Source organism: Paralichthys olivaceus, chromosome 3, assembly GCF_024713975.1.
Source record: "Paralichthys olivaceus isolate ysfri-2021 chromosome 3, ASM2471397v2, whole genome shotgun sequence".
NCBI classification, from domain to species: domain Eukaryota; kingdom Metazoa; phylum Chordata; class Actinopteri; order Pleuronectiformes; family Paralichthyidae; genus Paralichthys; species Paralichthys olivaceus.
Genome location: NC_091095.1, coordinates 7938933 through 7954705, shown reverse-complemented (window position 1 = coordinate 7954705; position 15773 = coordinate 7938933). Strand labels below are relative to the sequence as shown.

The following is a 15773-nucleotide window of genomic DNA, read 5'->3' as shown; positions in this document are numbered from 1 at the left end:
GCTCCTGCGTGATGACGCCAGACACTCAGCAGGTTGTTCCTCGCCATCACTGCAGCCTCCCTCCTTCCCTCTCTCCCTCCCTTCTTCCGTCTCTTCCTCCATTTCCCAGAGGAAACACGTCGAGTTCCCGGAGAAACTGTCAGCAGCTGATCGACCATGTCCGGCTGTCCTCCTCGTTCCACTACTATCACCAGAGAAATATGGCGGAGACGAGCTCCATTCATTTCTAGTCCGCTTAATTAAGGCTCTTCTCTGGTTTCCATCATGGCTCCTGCGTCAATAAAGTTTACAAACTGTGTAAAAGTTGCCATTAAAACAAACCGCGGCAGGTGTGTCCTCAAACTGACCCGAAGAAAGGTGAATCCAAGATGGCGCCCGAACTTCCTGCTTCTTCTTAACATCTCTCTGTCATCTCCTTCTAAACTGTTCCCGCGGTTTTATTGTTAAATTATATTCTACATTTAATAAACTATTGCTCTAATGATAATATATAATAATCTGTTTTATCTGTAAAATGTAAGCTCCTATTTAATTTAGCCACATAATTAGCATTCAACAACTACAGCTCCCATAAGGCTTTGCTTTATAGTCCATCTTCACTTTGAGTGTGTGCCATAGACAGTGTGTAGAAACTGTGTGCGCACAGTTTAGTGTTAAAATTCATCGTTCTGCACATTTTAAATTTCACTACAATGACTGTATATATCTGCACTAACTGATCTGCTCATGTGGAGCCACCAGAGGGAGCACAACCCCCATGACATTGTAGATGGAGGTTTATCCCCATTAAAAGTTTTCATTGTATTTCTGAAGCTTTTTTTCTTTTATATCACCATTCATTTTTGTCCCTTCACCCTTCACGATTAAATGCATCTGATTGATCCCACATTTGAACTGGCAGATATGACTTTTTATCTTTTTTTCTCTCTTGTCCATTGAGCCAGAAGCAGGAGTGACCGAGGGTCCTTGAAGGCAGCACTGGTCAATCCAACCTGAGGTTAATAAACTGCTGATGAGACTGATCATGGGGCTCTGAGGGAAGAGGAGCAGCTCCAGTCCTCAGTGTCCCCTGTGTCCAGCCTGTTCTCTAACTGTCTCTTGTGTCCTATCTGTTCTCATTGTCTGATCTCAGTGTCTGATCTCAGTGTCTGATCCGTCCTCTGTGTCCTCTGAGCTGTGTGGACTAATGGTTTCCAACATGAGGCTCTCTGCTCTGCTGCCTGTGTTTTTACTGCTCTGCTCTGACAGCAGAGGTTCTGAGGCATCTCATCCCAAACCGGCCTGTCGTTATCCTCCATCTCAGTGGTGTCGATCACTGGAGATTGCAATCGAGTGTAAGGTGAGTAAAGAAATACAAACCTTGACTCTTTTATTTTGTATGAACTCCTTGTGCATATCAAAAGTGAATAACAGTGAGATTTTGAATTATAAAATGCTTATAAGTTTAATTTCTAACAAAATATGACTGTTTTTTGATAACATGATATATATATATATAGAGAGAGATGCGGATCATAAAAAGATGGAATAAAGTAGAGCGGTTAATCTTTTACTGGATTGTCCTAATGGATGGACGTGATGTGGATTAATAAAATGTTTGTAGGCCTGCTGCTGTAAAGGTAGAAAGTTCAGCCAATTACCTGAAGTATATTTACATCCTGACCTGCTTTATATTTTGTTCCAGAGTTTTATTCTTGTGAGACTAATTATCACACACCTTTTTTTTTTTTTTTTCTTCACTCTGTTTTTGGAAAATAGGATTATACTGAGCCCCGTAATATTAACATTATCATTGAGCAGGATTGTCTCAAAACATGGGAAATTGAATTGAGCAGAGTTCAAAGCTTTTGTCTGGCTCTAAATGGGAGTCATGCTTCAGAAATTGAACACCAGAGGTTTTTCATGTGACTAGCAGAGCAGCTCTGGGTCAAACAACACAAACTGGTTATTGGTTCAAAGATTGAACTGAAGGCTGCAAGCAAGAACCACGGTTGTGCAGTTCGTCACGATGTGAACATTGTGAGCTACAAGCTTAACAATTGTTCTTTAATTAGATGTAAACTAAACATTGCGTTATTCTAAATAACTAGTAGTATAAAAAGTAAAAATGCTTTTTTGACTGATAGTTTGAAACCCAAAGATATTAAAATAAACAAAAACATGACAGTCATTACAATTACCAAAGCTTTAAATCTTTATTCAATTTATATTATATTTTTACTTTTTAAAAACAAAATTGTTTTTCCTCTTGTACTTATTTGGTATCTGGTCTACTTCATTTCTATGGTGGGATCTTGTCCTTTAATGCTATGAAATACTTGCAAAAAGTGGATAATGTTAAATGGTCCAAATGTCATGAAATCATACTGTTTGCATAAATGGTGAAATGGCATAGGGCACAGAAGATGCTTATTGTTGCAACACACAGAAATATGTCATGTGTCTTAACCAATTAATTTGCTTCCTGGTTAACAATAAAAACTTAAAATGGGTAGATCAGCATTTTTGAGAACATAGAATTTTTTCCCTCCTTCTTCTGTGTAGGTTCAGAAGCAGTGTATGGAGTTGAATGCCACCAGACCAAACCGGGCTGTTCCCCCAGTATTTGTCTCTCTGTACTATGAGAGCTTGTGTCCGGCCTGCAGAGTCTTCATCACCCAGCAGCTGTTCCCCACCTGGACGATGCTTCAGGACATCATGGCCGTCACTCTGGTGCCCTACGGGAATGCTAAGGCACGCAATCTTTATCAGCGGCACTTAAAGCAGAGAGATTTTACGTCATTACACAAATTCTTATACTGTGAATGTGGAAAAGACTTGTTTTTCTCTTGTAGGAGGTTTCGTCAGCAAATTCTCTCTTCACCTGTCAGCATGGCGAGCTCGAATGCAGAGGAAACTTAATTGAGGTTTGCATGTTTCCTCAACTCTATCTCTTGTCAGGTTTTATTTAAGTGTGATGACTTTGTTTGAACTGATGTGCTCCTCAGGCCTGTATCATCCATTTAACAAGACACTCAGCTCTTCAGATCATCAACTGCATGGAGTCTGCTGCAGATGTTCTCAATGCTGCACAGCCTGTGAGTATCTACAGACAGGGATCCTATAGTATTTGCATCATTTGGGTCATGACTGCTGTAAGAAATCTAAAGCAAATTAGCCATTATTGATTTTCTTTATTCAACATTTAATCAAAAATGGCTGAATTGTGAAAAATTTCTAGTTTTGAATTAAGTACATCATTTAAGTTCAACCTATAGACCAAAATCCAGAGAGAATTATTAAACTGAGTCTTGTCAGTAATACCGACTCTGTGTTGTCTGTCGTCTCAGTGCCTGCAGCTCTACGCTCCCTCTGTCTCCTGGTCGAGCGTGGACTCCTGTGTGAAAACTGGACAGGGATACCGGCTGATGCACGCCAACGCTGTCATGACCAGAGCTCTGAACCCGCCTCACACTCACGTCCCCTGGGTCACCTTTAACGGGGTAAAACACAAGTCAAACTCTTGACAACTTACATTAAGATAAAATACAGTGGTACGAAAAAGTCAGTAGTAATAAAGTTCTGTTTTAGATTTGTTGGCTGCAGTAGTATCACAGTTGTGATCTTATGTCAAAAAGAAATTATTTTGTTGCTCACATTGTACGAAACCCAGATAAAATTTTAATTGGACTCATGCATGAGCTCATTTTGGTGAGTTAAATCTCTGATAAACAGTCCTTCAGTGTCCTGGTCAATAATAAAATGGAGCAGATGAATAGAAAAGAAGGAATTCAAGGAAACATGTGAAACTACTTATGATGCCGGAAGCTCATTTAATTATCTTGTTTCTGTTGGTTGCAAATGATGGAGGAAATGTTTGTCTTGAATTCATTCCTTTGTATTGAATATTATGATGTGTATGAACTGTACTTGTGTATACCTACGGTACATATGTCCCAAGAATTGTTTTTGGTACAAAGAATGGGAAACAGCATCTGAATTAAGAGTTGCTGATGATGCTCTGTACACTTCACATGGTCTAAATAATAAACAGAAGTAAAAATTATAAAAAAATAAATGTTGCATTGCAGGAATACACAGAGGAGAACGAAGACAGGGCGATGTCGTCTCTTTTCCAATTGGTTTGTCAACTTTACAAGGTGAGGACTTGTTTTTTTTGTTTGCAAGTGCTGGTATAAATGTGTGAAATGTTTAGAAAAATGTTCTGACTAGTGTGAAAATTAAATATCTGCACATACTATAAAAACATGTCATTTTCTCAAAGTCAGCCCCGGAGTAAATCAATTTTGATTGTGTATATTTCTCCCATTATTGCTGACCTTTACAATATGGTGGTGCTATTGCTTTCTGCTGGGATGTGACTGTTCCTCTATAACATCTACAGGGGGTGAAGCCTCCAGCCTGCACTGGAGCCCAGGTCAGACTGAACAGAGGCTTCTGCTAAACTCAACAAACTCAACTATAATACTGCTGCCTGCATAAAAACATATCATAACATGCATAATGTACTAAGTAAAGCATTAAACTTATAAAGGACTGTTTAGTTTTTGTTAGAGAATGTTTGTAGTTGATGATAATGTATAGATGTGGGATTTTGTGTCTCTTATACTTTCATGGTAACAGGTTTGATAGTGGAATAAATTGGACTTGTCTTTCATGTTGCTCTTCTATATCAATTTGAAAAATGTTGCTCATTAGGATGACTACACAGAACAAAATAAATAATAAACAATTGATCTGGTATAAATTTCCATATAATTTATTGGCATTTTCCACTTGAAACACCCTGAACTCCAGAGACTCTTTTGGCTAAAAATGAGAAACAAAAATATATTCATTTTCCTTTGACAAACATTGGAGTGGCAGATGTATACATACGTAAAGTATACTTGATTAACAGGCTCCAGAACATAAACTTAAACGTCTTATGTTACAGTACTTTGTCTCGACAGAAATGTTTTGAAGAATAAATATCTTTATAGAAGTTTGCACGACACAGGCTGAGAAAACGAGACAGCATGAACATAAACGCCGGCAGCATCAGTGCGACACTGAAAATGGAGCAGGAGCAGCAACTTTGCTGCTCATCAACACTTTTAACACTGCATGGCACTGAAGTCTTCCTGGAAAGAGCCACAGTGCCGAATTCAACATGCTGATGAAACGCCTCAGATCAGAGAGCTACACGCTCCACGTTCAGCTAAATGAAAATCTCTCTCACATGATGGAAAGTGTCTGTTCATATTCAATAGATTCCCCCTAAAAAAAGCTTCTCTGGTCAGTCACGGATGCTGTTGCTGATTGTGCCAAGACTGTGTGTAATACATATATTTTGTAAAGTAAAATTTCTATGTTACTGTTATTTTAGCTTCTTATTCCATCTTATCAAATATTGACAAATAGCCCAAAAAACCTTTAAGGTGTACAAGAAGTTTCCACTGCACACACAAAGAAATATTAAAGGACATTAGGTACAGTATCTCTGGTGTGTTAAAAAATTGATTAAAAATGAGACTACTGCATCACAAGGCAATTTGTTTTTAGACAGATTAAAATTTTACTTAATTTTTTCTAGCATAACCTATAGTTCAGGCAAAAATAAAATGTTTCTAATCAGGCAGAAGAAATGGCCACATCTTTCAGGGCCACAACATTCTGACATTTCTGGTGTGCAAGTATAAACTTTGTCCAGATGATGGCACTAGAGATAAAGTCAGCGATGTAGCTGCTGATATCTAAATGGAATTCTCGTAGCACGCAGACATCTATGGTTAATTTTTGCCAAATAAAGTATGCAGTTACTAAATATGAAAACTAAACACATAGCTTAATTATCAGATGAATTTAGATACTTTATTGTAAATAATATTCTATTAAATTACAATAAATATGAGAAAATACATATGAGAAAACTCTTCCAGTTTCAGGAAAGTTTTATAGGTAAATAAAACTCTTTGGATCAACTCACAGTGATTGCTCTGAAGATCAATTCTATGCTGAACACTTTTAGAAATGCAAAGTGTTTTTATATATATATCATGTACATGTGTATTCTGATTCTTTAAGGCCTAGATATGAGAAAGTATTTTTTCCCGTCTCCCGAACTGTGAAGGAACCTTTGAAACATAAAGAGAAGAACAGTGAGTGAAAGGGCGTTCTGAGGCTCAGCATGTTAAAAACAGCAGAATGGTCTTTTAACACCAGGTTCCAACCTCTCCTGTCACATGTGAGGCTCATGAATGAAGCTTACTTGCTGAATTAATGAAATACTGTTCAGTTTTTTACTACTGCCGGACCAGGGAGTGCATTATGTCCTGTGTAGTGCTTGTTCACTCCCTGGTCTTTCTACCTTATTGACGGCGATGATCTAGACTGAAACATGTACTTGACACAGAAAGAGTTGTGAAACTCCTGAAACTACACACATTCTCAAGTCTCAGCTATGTGATTAGGAAAGGGCTGAACAGACTGATCCTAGGTTGCACAAAATCTAGTAAATTCTCTGCTTTAAATACTGTTGACATCTATCATCGGTAAAAACTAACACTATAAAGTCAATGACTTCGATACAATCATCTGGTTAAAATCTCTAGTGTAAAAATGCACAGAAACGTAGGCTGGCAGGTGTTTGTGTGTTTTCAACAGTTATGGCACACAGTTAATCCCAGTCAAGCACTGATGACCAGATGAGACTGGAAGCCTGATGGAACACAGTCTATTTTAAACTACAGGCGATTCGTGTCTCTCAGAAACTTATGAAACTGTGCTCCTTGTGATCTCTGCAGTTCCTGTCGGCAGGGTAGGAAAGTAACACCACTGTGATTTGGGGAATTGTAAGATCTGAACTGATTCAGGGGAAAAAAGGAAAGCCATTAATTTAAAAGGACACTCCACTAATTTTAGATACGGAGGTCAGTTTATTTGCGTACAACCCATGGAAACTATTGTGTAACGTCTAACGTGGCTCTGAAGGGGTTTAAGATAACAGATTGATAATAAAAACCCTGTGGTACCAGGTGGGAAGATCTAATGAAAGGCACTATTGAGTTGCATTGTGGTTAATATCGGACCATCGTTATGTGACTAAATGTCAGGACCTCCGCAAAAAAACGTATCAGTCTTCCAACTTGATCACAGCACAATACTAAATTGCAGAGTTACTCTAAAGACAAGATCATTGTGACGAGATCTGTAGGTGGAGACGACTCCTTCAACGCTTCTTCAACGAGACTGGAACTAAACACATCCCCGGAGCTGTTTTTGTCGATCTAACACTTGGCTGAGCTTTGACATTTGAGATATCAGAGTGAAATCAGTTTCTTCTTGGAATACTTGAACTGTATTCAATTAAATAGTACACTACTGCTAAAGACTCTGAGTCCAAGTCTGTGGATTAAATACACATGCCCATTTTTTGACAGTTTTGTGGATTGATCAAGAAATAATGCATATATCTTTAAGGAAATAATCAGGCATGTGTACAGTGCTAATCTCTATCATCAGATGAAATCTGGTGCAGATCTGGATAATGACGAAGAGTTTGTGAATCTGAATAAATATTTTTATGGGGGTGATCTTCATTCACTCAGTGTAGGGCAACAAATGTTTCTTCCAGTTGTATCAGAAAGGATATTTTGCCTGTGCTTACAGAGTTTCTGTTGAGACAATGGTTCAGTTACTTTCCTGCCCTGCCCTTTATGTACCCATTATCAGATCGTCATCCTGTCCCGTTTGTGTGAGGCTACAGTGGGTGAAGCCCTTTGTGTGACTGAATAGAAGAGCTGTACAGCAGAGATGGTAAAGTGCTACTGCGACCGGAGGCACCCTGATTAAAAAAGGCTTTTGAAGCACATTAACACAGACGAGACCAGCAAACGTACAACAAAGAACTGTCCCAAAATCAAACCCTAAAACAATGACACCATTTAACATCATCTCAGGTAAAAAAAATAGCTTAAAACAAATACAGGTGGTGTCTTCTGTATTTTCAACATGTGAGACTGCGGTTCAGTCCTCTTCAGTGTTCAATCTCTGTGGTGCTACAAGTTGGTTTACATATTAATTTTTGCTTCAGGAGCCAAATTTTATATTAAAGGGATTTAATAAAATGAAGAAGGTTAAACCAAGTCTCTAGTTTGGAGGTAAATCAAACTGAAGTTTGGGGTCGGGGGTCAGGAGTACTCATTACATACATGCTACATTACATTTTTAGTTTCTTTTCATACCCTGAGGTTTAGGTCCATCGATTTTCTCGCTGCTCACCTTCATCCTGTATTTGGTAAAATTATTTATCGCTCACATCATTCTCGCACAAAGAAATCATACTCACTTATTTCAAACAGATTCAATAATTTCATAAACTAAAACTATGGTGCAAAAATAATTTCCAAGACCCTGTTGATCCACCGTGATCCTCATTCACTGCTGTTCACAGACAGTTATTTTGGAGGAAGACATTTCCTTTAATTTATGTAGTTGTATCACACCTCAGCTCCGCTCCTCTTCCCAGTGAAACTGCAGCAGTCTTTGTCTGGGATGCTCTGAAGCTACAACGAAGCAGGATGGGACACAAAGGCCTATCAGGCATCCAAAGAGAGGCTAAAACGATTCTTCTTTGATGAGAAATAAAATCAAGCAGAGGGTGAACGTCCCTCTGTTCTCCAGAGAGAGTGTCTCCAGTGTAAAGGGACTGTGGTGATTTTACAGACTTTATTGGTAAAGGCCTGCCCTGCCTCTTCCTCCGTACATCTCCTGTCTCTCAGGCCGGGCAGGTTGTGCTGGTTGTTACGTGCCGATACGCAGGCAGGCCACCCCGTCGCTCTCCTGGCTCAGTTCTTTGTCCCTGTCAGTGCCCCCCCTCCCCGGGGAGGCTAGCGTTCTGTGGGGATGGGGGCTCCGCACCGACATGGCAGCCAGACTCAGGGTCCGGGACGGGTGAGGCGAGGGGGGGCGGTACCTGCTGCTGCTGCTGTGGGGGTCTGGAGACAGGGAAGGGGAGGAGTCCTGGTGGCGCTCCCCACCCGACTGGGATTCCTCCTCTAGGGGGCTCTCCAGATCTGACTCCACATCATCCTCCTCCTCTTCCTCCAGAGTGAGTTCAAACTGGAACTTGTCCCCTCCTCCTCCTCCTCCTGAAGGGAGAGATCCTCCTGCTCCAAGTGGTCCTCCTCCGGGCTCCCCCTCGAGATGGTGCTCCTCTGGGCTGGAAGGCGATGGGCTGTGGGGGATCATGCTCTGGTACCACTCTCTGTTGTCCTCCAGGGTGTCCAAGATGTCTTGGGCATCAGGGTGCACCAGGTCTGCCCAGGTTTCCCACAGAGGGTGGACGATGTAGTCGATGAATCCCACCTGGTCATAAAAATGCATAATTATAGTAATGAACACACAAAAATTATAGGAATGATATGCCGGATTAGTTTGACCCAAATGGGCAAAAATGTACACATATATTATCATTTTAGCAGTACTCTGGAATGAGCAAAATTAAATTACTGATCTGTAAATGGTAAACACTGCATTTTCAGATTATCAATCACATTTTAGAGATGTATGCATTTGTTGCTCCCTATGTTTTTCTGAAAATAATATTTTACTTTATTCCCTCCACATCTGTGTGTCAGTGGTATTTACCTGACTCTTCTCTATGGAGGCATTGTGTTTGTCACACATGGGACTGATCTCCATGCCCTTGTCCCGCTCCCGGTCTCCCTGGGTGAAGAACTCCACCATGATGCGGTCCGTCCACTGTCGGTACAGCTCCAGCGGTTTGGTTGGGTTGCTCAGGTCGGCACAGTGGACCATGTTCTGCAGAACCTGGAGGAAGTGGACAGACAGTAAGGAAGACTTTGGTTAATCTCATCATCATTCTGCCAGGAACACAACACACACACAAATGCAGTGACCACTGTGTCCAGCAGGCTGCAGCACTCTCACTCCCACTCCTTGGTAGAAAACAGCTGATTAGTTTGCTGTGTATGAGGGAAACACGCTGCTGTCCGTGTCTGAGAAGTGCTTGTTTCAGTTAGTGCTCACTGTGAAGATTTAATCTAAAACTGATTAACTCTCCAGTCTTTGCTGCAGACATAATGAAGATTTTATAATAAACAGTGAAGCAAACCCTCAGTTCATCACATTGTACACAGCGACTATCTATATTTAGAAATCACTACATTACAACTATATGTGTTCATTGGTCCATGGTCAGCAGGGGGCGCTCTTACCTGAATGCGGTCAGAATAGTTGTCGAGCAGCAGGACTCCCAGACTCGTCACCTTTTTGGTTTCCACCATCGTCTTCATGTCTGCCAAGAAGTTCATGTGTTTGGACATATCAGTGGCCAGCACCTGCAGGGGGCGACAGTCACACCAACAGAGACACAGCTTCAGTCACATGTTTCCATGAGGTGACGTGTTGCTCATGTGACCTGATCATGAGTACAATATAATATGTGAGGTGAAAGTTCAGGTACAGTGTGACAAAAAACAGCGTGTCATGTAGAAACTGCAGCAGTCTCACCATGTCGATCACCATCTTGCGGAGGGACTCTCTCAGTTTCTTGCTGAGGTTTTGGAAGATGTCACAGTTGTCTTCTTGGAGCAGTTTGAAGCCCACAGCGAGGTGGTGGTTCTCCAACACCGACGCATCGTTGTACATCAATGCCAACTCCGAACCTGCAGAGATAACGATGGAAATGTGTAACAGGACCACCTCAGATCTCTGACATAATCTGAGGGTTATAGCATTCATATTAAATCTATTATAAATATTTAAAATTCTATTTTATTCCTAAATTCGTCAAATATATCACAATGTGTCCAATCGTTGACTCATTTTTAGGCAGATGTCCACAGAGACGGAGAGAAACCTACTGGTGTTTATTAGGAACTGGTTGGTTACTCCTGGGTGGTCGACGTCATGGATGGCACTTGCAAACAGAGCGGCCATAATCTCCAGGTCTGTGAACACTGCCTGGGTTGGACCAAGGAGAAGAAACATATTTATTCAAAATGATACTCTCATTTAATGTTGAAACCACTTTTTATTTCAAATGAGAAATAACAAAAATGTGAATTAGGTCGTCAAAAATCAGGGTGGAGGGTCTAACTGCCTCCTAAAATCCATACAAAAGTACAGAAAGTTACAACAGCAGCTTTCTCATCTCACCTCTAAAGCGGGGGTGGACAGGAGGACATGTGTGGACTGCACCACGTCAGCTGCATGGATGTTGTTGTGATACGCTACGTCAGAGTGGTAGTGGTCCTCTAAGGTCATCATGAAGGTGATGAATGTGTCGTTTGGGATCTTGAAGGTTTTCAAAAGGTCTCTCTCCTGACAGGATGAGAAGGAACATCGATGTCACATGAACATCCAATAACGCTTATTAGAGATTACTCTCTTTAACTGTAACATGGGAGGCTCCTGTTCATTTTCATTAAGTTAACAGTCAAGCATTTTTTTAACCCCAAATCCGAAAAATGCATTAAAGACACTGACAGACTTCATAGCGACAGAAACATCTTTAACATTTAATACTTGAAGTTTTTATATCATGTCTCAAACCTACAATAGCCACCTGGGGGCAGAAGAAACAAAGGTGGCATGTCATTTCTATATCAGTTACAGAGCAACTTCAGCTTCTCTCTCTGTTAGCTCTGGTTTTGGATTTTACCAAGTTCGGAGGAAATCATCTGGCTCTTCAGCTACTAAATGCTCAACTGCTTTCACCAGTTTGTCTATTACAGAGTTGAGCAGGTAGATTAAAGTGGTTTTTACAACTGTTCTCATTCAACAGCTGCAATATTATGAAAAAAAAAAAGGAAAAATACAGAACAGGCAGCTTATGTACATCTGCAACAGCTGCTTAATGATTCATTGATGTTAAAATAAAATACACAATCACACTTTCATCTCTTTTTCCTCTTTCTGGTGAAGCGAGCAGACTTTAAGGTGAGAGATTGTCCTACCTGGAAGACGGAGTACATGATCACCGTCAAAGGGCGGTTTCCGGAAAATTCTGCTATCTTGAAAATATCCAGACCCCAACGATTAACGTCTTCGATCTCCTGGAGAAGTGAAACAGGACATTTATAAGAAAAGTGTTTCTTGGTGTCTATCTGTGTGTTTGTGTGTGTGTGTGTGTGTGTAAGAACCCACCTTGGCCAGCAGACTCTCGTGCGGGGCACTGACTCCGAAGCGAGGGATGCAGGCGACTGCTAAGCTGGGACTTTGTGTGGGCTTTTTCACTCCGCTGATCTGTGACATTGGCCTCTTCTTCTTCTCTTTCTCCTTAGAAGGTGGAGACAGGATCTCCACGTCATGTTGTTTCTCTGTAGTGTGAACACAGACACATTCTGTTAAGGGCAGATTCATAAGTGAATTATTACGTTTGTGGCTCAATGAACACAGATCACAACCTCAACCAATGAGCTATGCTGCACGTCCTCATCCCCCTGAAATACTAAACAGAACTAGTGTCTTAGCTTCAACAGAAATCAGTGTAGCCAGTGTAGCCAATAGTTTCAGCGAGACGATCAATGCAAATGAGTTAGAAATTTCAACAATGGTCAATGTTTTCAAGGAAAGGCTTTTATACATAAGACAGCATCCGAGTCTCAAAACTGCTGCTGTCAACACTACAGTTTAATTTACCAACTATTTGCATGATCACAAATTAAACTGTATTATCTTCTTTACTTCCTGCATTCTTCTTCCTTACCTACATTACTCGACCGCTAACAGTTCATTCAGAGATTCAGGGGTGTTATGCTAGTAGAAGCTGATGTAGGCTGAGTCCACTGGCCTGCTGAGCTCTGTATTAACACATTTGTCTTTCCTGTTTAGTTATTGCTGTGGTGCAAATATTGATTTTGCATTGCTCTTGTGAATCAAATTCAGTGCAAAAATACAACAACTTACATTTATATGAAGGTTTAAAGAATTTGTTGGAAAAAATTGCTGATTTGAGGTTTTAAGTTAAGTATGTAAAATATAATTGTCACTTAAAAATAGCATTATGATTAGTATGTAGGAAGACATGGTTTATCAACAAACAGGAACATTAACAGGTGTAATTATGCAGTAACAGCAGTAAACAGCTGTATTATCAGAGCAGTGGGTGCAGAATACCAGCAGCAGAAAGCAAAGGATGATGGGTAAAACTTCTCAAGAGATCAGCATTGTTGTGAGCTTGATGACGAAGCATGTGTCATGTTTTTCAAATGTAGGCTTGTTTTTTTATTCTCACTCACTGTGAAGTGAGTAATCCCTTAAACAAAAATTTGGGAATCACCAAAACAAGGTTTCCACTGACGGTATCGCCTTCATCGACATTAGCTCCATATGATCTGCTGACACGGAGGTGCTGTCCCAGCAGAAACGCTCGTGTTGAAAATGACTCATCTGTTTTTCTACAAACCAAGAGAATGATGATCTCCTCCTGACATCCCAGACAGCCCGCTTCCCCTCGCGTCCACAACTCATCCTCAGTATTTTCCCTCCACGTGTATTTATAAGCACAGAAAGAAAATCCAGATCTCAGGCCAGATACAAACACCAGCCACCACAAGGACGCAGAGCAACCTGAGTGACAGCGTCACACAAGGCGCTGCCTGGCCTCTCTCACCTCTCTCACAGTGCCTCCTCTTCCTCACACCCAAAACCATGGTGTTGATTTCCATACGCAGCCGAGCTTGACGCCGCAGCCCTCATGTCAAAACGGCGTCCAACTGACAGCCCCATCGTCGATCGGCCGGACTTCCATCCTGCCGGCAGTGCTGTTGAAGACTGAGCCTCCTATTGATGCAACACGCTGTCTAATAATATTGCACCCTGTTGCTACGACAACGCCACACAGTGTGTCCGGGAATGCTGTCTGTCTCTGCACCCACTTCTCTTTTAGAGGAAGGACAAATCCTCACCTTCTCCATACATCAATACAACAATCCCCTCTGCCTTTTTTTTCATTTTTATAAACATGCTCCTTCATTTTTCACCTTAGAAAGTCTTCCTTCTATCCTTTCTTCCCTTTTTTTCAAATCTCCCTCTTCCACTTCTTCCCGTTCTTTCATGTTTTCCATCTTTTTTCTCTTCTTTTCCTAAACAATCATTTATGCTTTTTTTTTCTTTCTTGACTTCCTTGAATCTCTTTCTGCCTTTTGTTTTTGACAATTTTTTATCTCCTTCTCGGGTTAACTTTTAAAAACTCCTTTTCTGCTTCCTTGTCATTTCTAAACATTCCTCTGCTCAAAAAAAAACCTCTCGTTATCGCTTTAATAAAACACCACTAAACTATCCCTGCTCCTCATTCTCCCACCATCTCATACATGAAATGCTCACATGCCAAAGTTCACATATGTTGAAGGTCAGTTTGATGCGATGCTCGTAGAATAGAACTGTCAGAACAGTCAATAAACGCAGGTGATGGATTCATGAAAATCAAATTCGTCAAGTGAGAGGAGCGGGAAAGCACAACAGACACAAAGCTCACTGACACGTCTGTGATAACACAACATGTAATTTACCCAACATGTAATTTATCCAACGCAATGTCAGTCAACCCCACTTATATCAATGACAGACTAAATATTAAAAGCATCTCTCAGTATAACAGTTTAACATCACAATAAACTATCTACAGCCAATGAAATTACCTTAAAATGGGCTCAATTCCATCTTAAAATCATTTAAACAAAAGCAAAATATTATAATTTGGTTTACGAATATTTTAATTAAATGCTGAGATGGTGAGCAACAGCCCATTCCCTTCCACATGTGTTCACCTGTTTATGTCGGGTGTTAAAACTCACCTAAGAAAGTGCTTGCGATGAATTCTGACACCTGATTCCCTGAGCGGCTTGTCTCTGAAAGCTGCGTCAGCTCACGGTTCAGCATCCTCTTAAACTGTGTGGGCACAAAAATAAATACAGATGTGGTTAGTCAATGTCGAGCATGAATGCTGTTAACACACACACATTGACAAGGTGTGTATGTGTAGCAGTGAAATCTATAGTGATACCTTGATATAGCTGTGAACACATAAGATAATGGTGGAGACAATGTGCATTATAGTTCTCCACTCGACAAGTATCAGAGTAAAGCCATATAAAAATATATAATATGCGAGATAAGAGTGGAATCAGGTGTAATATTGTAAAATTTTTAATAAATAACAATTTTGTAGTAGGTGTAAATAACAATAAGATTATTTTTTACTGTGTGTCATTAGAAATGCTCTGCACACTGACAAAGGTTAATCAGGTTGGTCAGGATGCACCAAACTCAACTTATATCTAATAAGTAAATAAGGAATTTAAATTCTTAATGGGTTTTTTTTCACAGAGACACAACACAAGCTGCTCTATTGTCCTTGCAGAGGTTTCATATTTATGAATTGGGAGCCCATCATGGACTAGTGCTCACAGATATGGGTTCATTGGCAAATTTATTTCTGTCTTTATATCCTAGGTTTCACATTTACCTTATTTGAAATGCTTTCAATTCAGTGACATGTGCTGTTTTTTGATCTTTACATGTTTTGATTTCTAATATACAAGAAATATATCAGTAACTGTGCTGTTTCAGTTAATCTGCAAACACCAGCGTAACATTCATGCCCAAAAACAAGTGTTCAGTGTTTCCCTCCTGAGTTTTATCACAGCGATTATGTAACAGCTCCGGCACGTGGTGGTTGACGGAGGAGGGGAGGGGATTTTGGGGGGAGAGAGTGATGCTGCAGTAGTTCCTCACACACACACACACATACACACACACACATA

General features: G+C 40.5%; 2 protein-coding genes across 18 annotated transcripts in view; one reads left to right on the top strand and one right to left on the bottom strand.

Moving 5' to 3' along the window:
* Positions 1-1012: 1012 nt before the first annotated feature.
* On the top strand, positions 1013-4657 carry LOC109636618 (gamma-interferon-inducible lysosomal thiol reductase-like). Its single transcript, XM_020098405.1, has 7 exons — positions 1013-1339; positions 2545-2733; positions 2835-2906; positions 2988-3077; positions 3330-3482; positions 4071-4139; positions 4385-4657. Exons 1-7 carry the CDS (start codon positions 1187-1189, stop codon positions 4442-4444), a joined length of 786 nt encoding a protein of 261 aa, XP_019953964.1. The 5' UTR covers positions 1013-1186; the 3' UTR covers positions 4445-4657.
* Positions 4658-4736: 79 nt separating this feature from the next.
* LOC109636681 (3',5'-cyclic-AMP phosphodiesterase 4C-like) overlaps positions 4737-15773 on the bottom strand; it is an 84615-nt gene continuing 73578 nt past the window's right edge. For all 17 annotated transcript variants that reach the window (XM_069521780.1, XM_020098560.2, XM_069521776.1 and 14 more), the window contains 9 exons: positions 14805-14898; positions 12154-12326; positions 11964-12062; positions 11164-11328; positions 10869-10968; positions 10516-10670; positions 10221-10343; positions 9631-9813; positions 4737-9348 (listed from right to left, as the gene is read on the bottom strand). In XM_069521780.1, the coding sequence (XP_069377881.1) occupies positions 8785-9348; positions 9631-9813; positions 10221-10343; positions 10516-10670; positions 10869-10968; positions 11164-11328; positions 11964-12062; positions 12154-12326; positions 14805-14898 (1656 nt within the window). In that variant the 3' untranslated portion in view covers positions 4737-8784. The remainder of the gene's footprint in view (positions 9349-9630; positions 9814-10220; positions 10344-10515; positions 10671-10868; positions 10969-11163; positions 11329-11963; positions 12063-12153; positions 12327-14804; positions 14899-15773) is intronic.